The sequence below is a fragment of the Rhinopithecus bieti genome, unplaced genomic scaffold (genome assembly GCF_001698545.2).
Source record: "Rhinopithecus bieti isolate Rb0 unplaced genomic scaffold, ASM169854v2 scaffold_4908, whole genome shotgun sequence".
Lineage (NCBI taxonomy): Eukaryota > Metazoa > Chordata > Mammalia > Primates > Cercopithecidae > Rhinopithecus > Rhinopithecus bieti.
The window spans coordinates 634,689-645,288 of record NW_016804541.1 but is presented as its reverse complement, the minus strand read 5'-3'; the positions used below and the strand labels follow the sequence as shown (position 1 = coordinate 645,288).

Here is a 10,600-nt window from a genome sequence, read left to right as displayed (position 1 = left end):
AAAAAAAAAAAAAAAAAAAATAAAAAAATAAATAGTTATGATAACCTCATTAACTACCTCAGGCAAAAGAGAGCACATCAGTATTTTGATTAAAGCCTAACGTTGCATAATGCATAATGCATATAATGCATAATGCGTATAAGCTCATTATATGTAGTGATTTTTTCCTTCCTATTCCTAGCCTTTATTTAATTTCCAAATGTTTGGAGGTTTTCTGCTGTCTTTCTACTATTGATTTTTTAGTTTGATTCCATTATGGTCAGAGAACATACTCTGTATGATTTCAGTCCTTTTGAAATTTTAAGGTTTGTTTTTATATCCCAGGATATCATTTTTGGTGAGTGTTCTATGAGTACTCAAAAAGAACATATATTCTGCTGTTATCATGTAAAGTGGGCTCTGTAAATACCAGTCAGATCCCTATTAGTTGATGGTGGTGTTCCAGTCTTTTGAATGAATATCTTTGTTAATTTTCTGTCTGGCAGTTTTCTCAATTGCCGAGAGTGAGGTTCTTAATGATAATTGTGGATTTTTCTACTTTTACTTTCAGCTCTCAGTTTTTGTTTCATGTAATTTGAAGCTTTGTTGTTTGTTGCCTGTACATTTAAGATTCCTATATCTTAACGGAGAAGTTGTTTTATCATTATGTAATGTTCTTTGCTGTTAGTAATTTTTGTTTTGCTCTGAAGTCTACTGTATCTAATGTTAACATAGCCACCAATGCTTTTTATAAAACGAATGTGGGCATGATATATCTTTTTCCGTGGTTTTATTTTCAACCTGCATATATTGTTATATTTGAAATGAATTTCTTGTAGAGAGCATAATTAGTTGGGTTGTGTATTTTTTAATCCATTCTATCTCTGTCTTTTAATTGGTGTGTTTACACTATATTTAAGCTAATATTGATATATTAGGACCCAAGTCTATCATTCTGTAGTTTTTCTGTTTGTCCCCTTTGCTTCTCTCTCTCTCTCTCTCTCTCTCTTTTTTTTTTTTTTTTGCCTTTTCTGTGGGTTACTTGGACACTTTTTAGAGTTTCAGTTTGCTTTGTGTGTTACATTTTGAGCATATCACTTTGTGTAGTGCTCTCATTGGTTACTCTAGATATTACCATGTGCATATAAAATTAAACACAGCCTACTGGTACTGGCTTTTCCGCTTTAAGTGAAGTGTAGAAACCTTACTTCCATTTAGGTCTTTTTACGTACCCACTCCCCACACTTTTTGAGTATAATTATTTAAATATTTTTTCTGCATATATGTAAGATGGTTATTTTGTCTATAACCACATAAGATGGTATTACAGCTTCCGTTTTGAACAGAAAATGTGATGAAAGAAACTCATGAGGTGCAGAACAGTCTATTACATTTCCCTTTATTTTTATCTACCCCATTGTTCTTCTTGCCTTTCTAAAGTTCCCAGCTTCCTTCTGTTATCATTTTGTGTTTGGAGAGCTTCCTTTAGCTATTTGTTAAGGGTACATCTGCTAGAAGCAAATTCTCATAGTGTTTTCTTCCTCTGAGAACGTTATTATTTCCCCTTCATTCATGAAGGGTAATTTTGCCAGGTACAGCATTTGGGATCGACAGTTCCTTTGTTTCAGCATCTGAAACATGTCATGCCACTTCTTTCTTACCTCCATGGTTTCTAATGAGAAATTTGCTGTCATTCAAGTTGGTGTCAATTTGTAGGTAATATATCATTTTTCTGTGGCTGTTTTTAAGATATTTTATATCTGGTTTTCAAAATTCTTGGTGTGGGCCTCTTAAGATTTCTTCTGTTTGGAGTTCACTCAGCTTCTTGAATTTGTGGGTTTAAGTTTTCACTAATTTGGGGGAGTTTTCAGTCATTATTTCTTCAAATGCTTTATTTTTATCCAACATTGTCCTCTCTGTTATTCTGATGATATTAATGTTAGATCTTTTGTTACTGTCCTATAGATCCCTGAAGCTCTGTTTTTTAGTTTATTTTCTCTATGTTGTTCAGATTGACTAAATGCTGTTGATCTGTTTTCAGGTTTACTGATTTTATTTTTTATTAGCTCCACACTACTATTGAGTCTATCCTGTGAGTTGTAAAATTTTGGTTATTGCCTTTTTCAGTTCTATACTTTCCATTTGGTTCCTTTTTATGACTTCTATTTCTTTGTTGGAACTTTTTATTCTTTAAAATTTGCTGCAAGAGAATTTGTAGTTTATTGTGAAGCATTTTTTTTGATGGTTGCTTTAAAATCCTTATAATTCCAATATCTGATTTATTTCAGTGTTGGCATGAGTTGATTGTCTATCATTCATATTGTGGTTGTCCTGGCTCTTGATATGAATATTTATTTTTTAAAAAACATCCTAGACATCTTGGTTATTAGGAGAGTTGTTGTTTTTTGTTTTTTGTTTTTTTAAATAGACAAGTCTCTCACTCTGTCGTCCAAGCTGAAGTGTAGTGGTGTGATCATAGCTCACCTCTTGGTCTCAAGCGATCTTCCTCCCTCAGCTTCTTGAGCTGGAACTGCAGGCTCATGCCACTATGCCTGACTAATTAAAAAAAGAAAAAAAAATTTATAGAGGTGAAGTCTCACCGTGTTGCCCAGGCTGGTCTTGAACTCCTGGGCCCAAGTGATCCTCTCGCCTCAACCTCCCAAAGTGGTGGGATCACAGGTATGAGCCACTGTGCCCAGCCTATTAGGAGACTTTTGATCTTACCGAAATATTCTATTTTAGCAGGTGGCCACTTTGTTCATGTTTAATGTGTAGGGTTCTGGCCTACTTTCTTGGGCTTAAGTTGCAATGACAATTTTATTCTCTGAGCCCTTTCAATGCTATTCTGGGCTGATTTTTTCTTTTGACACTAAGGTTCCTGCTCAAACCCTGTTGGTTCTGTTGATAAAGGCAGAAGGCACTTCCCTAGGCTACCTGCTATTGCTGGGTGACCTTCATTGCAGGAACCAGAAGGCACTGGGCCTGAGTCTCTTTAAGCCACTGGCTGGAGGGCAGGGAGACACAGGGCTTTACTGTGGCTGCTGCAGCAAAAGGATCAGACCATCCACCTGCCTGGGTTGTGGAAAAGGGCCTGAGAGGGTCTGAGGTTTCACTGCTCTGCAGCTTCCGGTGAATGTCAGCCCAGGTTGTTGAGCTGGAGTTGGAGCTCCTGACTACTTCCCCCAAATTAGTCTCTGTTGGGCTTCCCTTCTCCTGGTTCTTTGACTAAAAGCATACTTTTCGGAACTGCCTGTTGGAGGTTCCAGTGTTCAGGCCTCTACAGCTCTTAGTCTTGGGGGTATATGGGACAGGAAAGAAAACCCAAGAACTCAACCACATTGTGGTTTTTCATGTTCTGAGGCCCCAACCAGTCCGTCTTTTCAGTTTTGAGAGCTCTTTTACCATTGTTGAATATTGTTCAATAAATTTTAGGATATTGGTTTGTATTTAGAGAGAAGGAGCAGGGGAAATGAAGTCTATGTCATATTGTTCTAGAGCTGGACCTCCTAGCCTTTAAAATGCTGATATATCGGATTTAGCTGTATTTCCTCCAATGCTGTCTTTTCAGGATTTTGGGGAGTATCAGGAAAGCTACTATTCAGTACAAACCACCGAGGGAGAGCAGATATCCCAGCTGATTGCAGGCTACATTGACATCATCCTGAAAAAGGTATTTTGTATTGATGCAAATTGGAAAAGCAAGACCGCTTTATTAAAAGGCTCAGTTTCGATGGTGTGGGTACCTTGAAAAAAAAAGCCCTTTTAAAAAATACTTGAGGCCAGGCACGGTGACTCATGCCTGTGATCCAACACTTTGGGAGGCCGAGGCGGGCAGATCACCTGAGGTCAGGTGTTCGAGACCAGTCTGGCCAACATGGTAAAACCCCGTCTCTACTAAAAATACAAAAAAATTAGCCAGGCATGAGTGCCTGTAATCCCAGTTACTTGGGAGGCAGAGGCAGGAGAATCGCTTGAACCCAGGAGGCGGCGGTTGCAGTGAGCTGAGATCACGCCACTGTACTCCACCCTGGGCGACAGAGCAAGACTCTGTCTCAAAAAAAAAAACAATAAAACTTGATTTACTAATTTCATCTTTAATCATTAATTAAGTATGAGATATTTGACCTCAAGATCCTATGAGAATTCCTGCTTTTTCTGTAGCACATATTTGTATCATCTACTACCAGGCAGTGAACAATAGCATGTCACTTAGCTAATGAATGAGCCTAGCACCCCTCAGCATCTTCCTTTCCACGTAGCTGTACTGTGCTTTTCAGCCTCTGTGGAAACTTGGATTGAGGAGCTAAAAGTGATCTTTGTAGTTTTCGTGTTTTTGTTTTTTTTTTTTAAAACAAATGTAATGGGGTTATATGCCATAGTAGTATACAGAAAAACAGATTTCTTAAGGTTTCAAGATACAGCCCATTAAAAAAACCAAGTTTTAATAGAATGTTAATATGTGCATCTTGATTTTTTACTATGTAAAATTAAAGTCTGTGCAATAAATACATGACATTTAACTATATATTAAATAATATATTTCTCTCGTTTATTATTATGCTTTTGTTCATCCATCACTTACTAAATATCCAGTATAAAGAATTTTGAGTAAACTTCAACACTTTCACTTGTGTCCCTTCAAAATGTTTTTTTAAAGGTCCTTGTATGAAGACCTGCTGATTTTCTTTTCTTTCTTTTCTTTTCTTTTTTTTCTTTGAGACAGAGTCTTGCTCTGTCACCCAGGCTGGAGTGCAGAGGCACAGTCTTGGCCCACTACAACCTCTGCCTCTGAGTTCAAGCAATTCTCCTGCCTCAGCCTCTGGTGTAGCTGGGATTACAAGCTCCTGTCACCATGCCAGGCTGATTTATGTTTTGTTTTGTTTTTTTTTTTAAAGAGATGGGGTTTCACCATGTTGACCAGGTTTGTCTCGAACTCCTGACCTCAAGTGATCCGCCCACCTCAGCTCCCAAAGTGCTGGGATTACAGGTATGAGCCACTGTGCCCGGCCTGGGTTTCATTTTTGCATTTTGTTTTATTGCATTTCCAGAAACAAAGTAAAGATCGGTTTGGACTAGAAGGTGATGAGGAGTCAACCATGTTAGAAGAGTCCGTTTCCCCAAAAAAGTAAGTATTATGAAGAGCACTAGAGAACCACCTTCTCCCTAGATGGGCAGGTTTCCTCTTGCCAGCTTGGAGCCTGCTGCTCTGAAGCCTGTCACCTGGCGAAGATGACAGCAGATGATATAGTTGAATCTTCTTCAAGCATGGTCCCCAGACCAGCAGCATTGAAGTGGCAAAAGTCTCGTGAGGGAAGCTGAGGATTTTAGGGAAGCATTGACCAAAGTGTGGCGTTTAACTGTCTTTGAGGCAGTAAGTGTTCATGAGTCCTGTTCCGCATTTCTGATTTAAATCTCATGATCGAATCATACCATCAAGGTCAGAGGATGAGCCTCTGTTTGATTCTGGCCCCTTTTGTGGGAGGAGGGCGTGTAGCCAGTGGAGGAGTTTCAGTGAAGCACTGCTGCATGCCACGCTTGTCTCGAGTGCTGTGAGGTAGCATAGTACAGGCGAGTGGTGAAGAACATGGAAACTCGTGCTGGGCTCAAGTCTGGGGTCTGTGTTCCACTGTGTGGCCCTGGGGATGAATTCTCTTCTGGCATGATCTCATCTATAGAATGGGGATAATGATATTACTACCTAAGTAGGTTTTATTTCCGTGGTAGTTACTAATAAAGCACGTAAAACAATGCCTGGAACGTAGCACTTGCTATTATAACTATCATCCTCACAATCATTAGTTTAAATTCACAGTGTTCTCAATTTAGCGCCATTTGTAGATGAGGAGACAGATTTATTACAATTAAGTAACATCTAATAAATGTTTTTTATGGGGAACCTATACAGGCATCTCTTTTATATTAATAGAGCAATGTAATGACTGTTCTTTATTCTTTAGTGTGTGTGTCTGACATTCTGTCTCATCTGGAATTCCAGTAACAGCTCCCTATGCAAAGGGAGGCCAAGTGCTATCATTCTCTGTCCACGGATAAGGAAACTGAAGCTCATGAAAATTAGTTGAGATATACACATGTGGTAGAGCCAGGACTCAGATTCAGATCTTGCGATGTTTCCCATAGTATGCTGCTAGAAAGTTCTAGCATCTTCTAGTCCATTAAACTTACTTAGCTATAGTAGTTTCTCTAACGTTTTCACCCTTGCTGCCAGTTTCTCACAATTTGCTTCCTAATCACCCAAAAGGTGTTTTTCCATTTGTCCCCACTAGTATGCAAGTTAGAACCAAACTTGATATGATGTGTTTCTAGTACTTGCCACCCTTGGGCAGAGCACCGTAAGTCCTTGGAATTATTCATGGCCATTGGATGTAAATTAGTGAGCTAGTGCTCTCTGACAGGGTGATCTGCTTCACTTCAGAGGACTCTGCTGTGCTTTGCTTCCCATAGGAGCAGCCCAGTAAGTGTCTGAGCCCAGAGGGCTGGGACCTTCCCCTGCCTGGGACCACTGTAGCCTCCTCTGCTGCCCACGGCATCACTGTGGGGTCTGATCAAGGCAAGCAGGAAGAATGGTCAGGATGGTCGCCATCTCTAGACCTTCCGCTTCTTCCTATGTTGATCCTTGGCTGAGATCTCAGAATGCAACTGACTTCTCACTGGAGCCTCCAGACCCACCTTCCCTAGTCTCTCACCACCCCACCCCTAGACTGCAGTGTTTCTCCATGGATGCCTAATGCTTGGGATCTCGGCTTGGCTATCGAGCCTTGCCCTGGGCAACAGGGAATGATTTGTGATGGTGCAAGGGCCCTGGGACAGAGGCCCCTGTCTCTTCATGCAGCTGCACCTGCACCTTCCTTCCACCTCACAACACACACAGACGGTGTCTGTGGGTTTGTCTGCTGGGCTGCTGAGGAACATACACCACCCTCAGACTTCTTACCTCCAGACGATCCGCGTCCTTTGCACTTATTCTTCATTCTAAGACAATATAAAGTAAACAATGCAATTTTTTGGCTGAGCACTGTGGCTCACTCCTGTATTCCCAACACTTTGGGAGGCCGAGGCGAGTGGTTCACCTGAGGTCGGGAGTTTGAGACCAGCCTGGCTAATATGATGAAACCGTGTCTCTACTAAAAATACAAAAAATTAGCCAGGCGTGGTGGCAGGCACTGGTAATCCCAGCTACTTGGGAGGCTAAGGCAGGAGAATCACTTGAACCCGGAAGGCGGAGGTTGCAGTGAGCTGAAAAAAGAAAAAAATTAAAAATGCAATTTTTCTATTAGATACCTTAAGAGTCTTCCCAATATTTACCTGAAAGCATTTGGGGAAGGTGCCAAAGCCTCACGTGGTCAAGGCTCTACAGGCAGTGAAACATCCTCTGTGGTCAGTGGTGGTGGGCCTGACGGAGAAAGCTAAGCTGTGGGAGATTTCCCCCTAGCTTCATTTCCACATTTCCCCTTTCAAGCTACAGATAAATGATCTGTATCTCTGATGCTTGGAATGGAACCTGGCAGAAGGTTGATACCCGTTTAGTGAATGTTCTTTCAGGTATGATTTACCAAAAATAATATATCAACATATCAAAACATTCACTTAAAACCTGGGACATCATCATTATAGGAATCTCTGTGTTGTTGTTGTCATTTTTTCTTCTTGAGACAGAGTCTTACTCTGTTGCCCAGGCTGGAGTACAGTGGCATGATCGTAGCTCACTGCAGCCTCTGGCTCCTGGGCTCAGGTGATCCTCCCACCTCATCCTCTTGAATAGCTAGGACTGTAGGCATGTACCACCACTCCAGGCTAAGTTTTTGAATTTTTTGTAGAGATGAGGTCTCATATGTTCAGGCTGGTCTTGAACTCCTGACTTCAAGGAATCCTCCCCGCTTGGCCTCCCAAAGGGCTGGGCTTACAGGGGTGAGATACTGCACCCAGCCTTGTATTTTTAATAACAACTAATTGCATAATACCATAAATCTATTAAGTGGATAAATTGGGAGTAATTATTTACATTACTTATTGTAAAAGGATTCATCTCAGAGCTCTGCTAAGTATTGTGATGCCACTTCTTCATTCCTGCTTCTCTGTCTGTATGCGCCTCTTTAAACTGGCCTTCACAGCATAAAGCAGGGAACATATGTGACATCTGTGGGGTCTCCTCATTGCACTCCACATGGGTGGCGTCCTTGCAGTGACCAAACCGCTTTTCCCGGCAGGTCCACCATCTTGCAGCAGCAGTTCAACCGGACCGGGAAGGCAGAGCACGGCTCAGTGGCGCTGCCGGCCGTGATGCGCTCGGGCTCCAGCGGGCCTGAGACCTTCAACGTTGGCAGCATGCCCTCGCCACAGCAGCAGGTCATGGTTGGGCAGATGCACCGAGGCCACATGCCGCCACTGGTGAGGCTTCCTGTGCTCCTCCCCCGCTCGTTAGTCTGCTGCCTCCGGCATGCAGGGTGGACACCAGCGGTGGTGATGGGCTGAGTGTTGGAACTCTCTGTAGTTCCCGGCTGAACCATGCGTCATTCAGCTGTGCATTTTTTAAATTGGATGACTCGGATCACTGCCTGTTTAGTATCGGAGGTGTCCTCTGTGACTGGAAAATTACGAAGCTCTCAACATGACTTGTGATACAGGGACAGAACCCTGCTCCCATGTCCTGGCAGCACCAAGCTGATTGGTCCAGATACCCCTAGGAAAGTCTGAGAAGTAGACCAGGTTTTTAGCAATCTTGAGGTTTCACCCTGGGAGTCATTGATTGCTTTCCACTGTGCTGGTCTGTCTGGCTCGGTGCCTCTCAGGCTGGCCTTGGGACTGACTCCCTTGCTATTGGACGAGAACTTTTTGAAAGCTCAGGAGCAACACTTGTCTCTGAAAAAGTGTGTTGACCACAGATTTAGGTGGAGTCCTTAAGCATCTATCAGGAAGCATTCTCATTTAACACCCACGTGTTTCCTGTACATGAGGAGGTCCTCAGTACTCAAAGACTGGATCACCTCAGTTCCCCTGCAAGGACTCTTACGAGCCTTCTTGTCAGCTAATTAAGCTCTTCACACACTTCTGATTATAATCCCTCCATGGCAATCACCTTCATTTTGTGTTCTATTAATATAATGCAGTATCTATTTCTGGCCTCCAGGTTGAAATGAGAGACAGTTCAGGCGCTTGTTGAGATGTAGCCTGGGCTGCTCTGTCTCGAGCGCAGAGTTCTGTTTTGCTTTGTTTTGCATAAAGGGCCATGTCAGTCCCAGGAGTGTGGGATGGCAGCTTTGTTTCATCTGCCTTTGCAGACCTCAGCCCAGCAGGCCCTGATGGGGACGATCAACACAAGCATGCATGCCGTCCAGCAGGCCCAGGATGACCTCAGTGAGCTCGACTCGCTGCCACCTCTCGGCCAGGATATGGTAAATACTGTTGAGTGGTTTTCATGCCAAGTCTCTGTCCTGGCAGAAAGCAGTGTTATGTACTCGGTCAGGATTCATCTAGGTAAATTTCTGTCTCTAGGTGAAATGGAAACCCATGATTTTTTCAGGAGAGTGAGACTTCGTCTCTCAGTTGCACCCATAGGAGGAGAAAATCACAGGGTACTGCAGGCTGTCGGCAGTACCATGGGAGGGCAGAGAACTTGGACCCTAGGATCCTGCGACCTGGGTTCAAACCCCAGCTCCAGTACTGGCTGTGTGAATCTGGGCTACTTGCCTTCTCTAATCCTCTACTTTGTCATCTGTAAATAGAGTTGTTGTGAAGCTGCAATGATCTAATCACCTGTAGAGTTCTTACCATGGCCCCTAGCACATAGTAAGAGCTCAGTAAGCATTAGCTGTTTGTTAGTTTTATCGCTACCAGTGGTTCTCAAACTGTAGCATACATCAGCATCATCTGAAGGGCCTGTTAAAACACACATTGCTGGACTCTCCCCCCATTTTTTGTTTTGTTTTGTTTTGTTTTGTTTTGGATCTTGGGTAGGGCCTGAGATTTTGCATTTCCAACAAGATCTCTGGTGATGTCAACGCTGCATGCCTGGGGACTGTGCTTTGAGAAGCACTGGCTTACTACCATTGAGCTTTTCAGCAAGGTAGGGTGATTAACCCAGAGATCTTCCTGTAGCTACTGGCTGCATAAAATCTTCCAGCTCCTCACTGCTCAAATCGTGGTCCCAGGACCAGCAGCATGGCAATTCCTAGAGTCTTGTAAGAGGTGCAGAATCTTGGGCCTTTCCCAGCCCACTCAAACAAAAATCTGCTTTTTAGCCAAGTTCCCAACTTCTTTGTGTGACCATTAAAGTTTGAGAAGCACCGGCTAGCACTGTCATTCTCAACTCTGCTTTGTAGGTTAGAATCATCTGAGGAACTTTAAAAACAAAGCCCAAAGCACCAGCTCTGACCAAATAAATCGATGTTTCTGTGGGTGGAGCCTGAGAATCAGTGGTTTTTATTCTCACTAGCTGATTCTAATGGCCAGTCAGGGTTGACAACCACTGTTGTAGGACTGTAGGTGCCATCACAGGGGCCAGAACCAAGATACAGTCTGTAGTCTCATCTTGTCCTGCCAGGATAACTGCCTTCCAAGTTCTCCCAGAATGCTGAGTTTTTCATTCGCACATTTGTGTGCGTGG

The 10,600-nt window shown here is 42.8% G+C and overlaps 1 protein-coding gene across 2 annotated transcripts in view; it reads left to right on the top strand.

The window, feature by feature from the left end:
* The window catches only part of TLN2 (talin 2), a 467,299-nt gene that overhangs the window by 310,236 nt on the left and 146,463 nt on the right, over positions 1–10,600 (top strand). For both annotated transcript variants that reach the window (XM_017869077.1, XM_017869076.1), the window contains 4 exons: positions 3,548–3,649; positions 5,028–5,104; positions 8,205–8,385; positions 9,276–9,389. In XM_017869077.1, the coding sequence (XP_017724566.1) occupies positions 3,548–3,649; positions 5,028–5,104; positions 8,205–8,385; positions 9,276–9,389 (474 nt within the window). The remainder of the gene's footprint in view (positions 1–3,547; positions 3,650–5,027; positions 5,105–8,204; positions 8,386–9,275; positions 9,390–10,600) is intronic.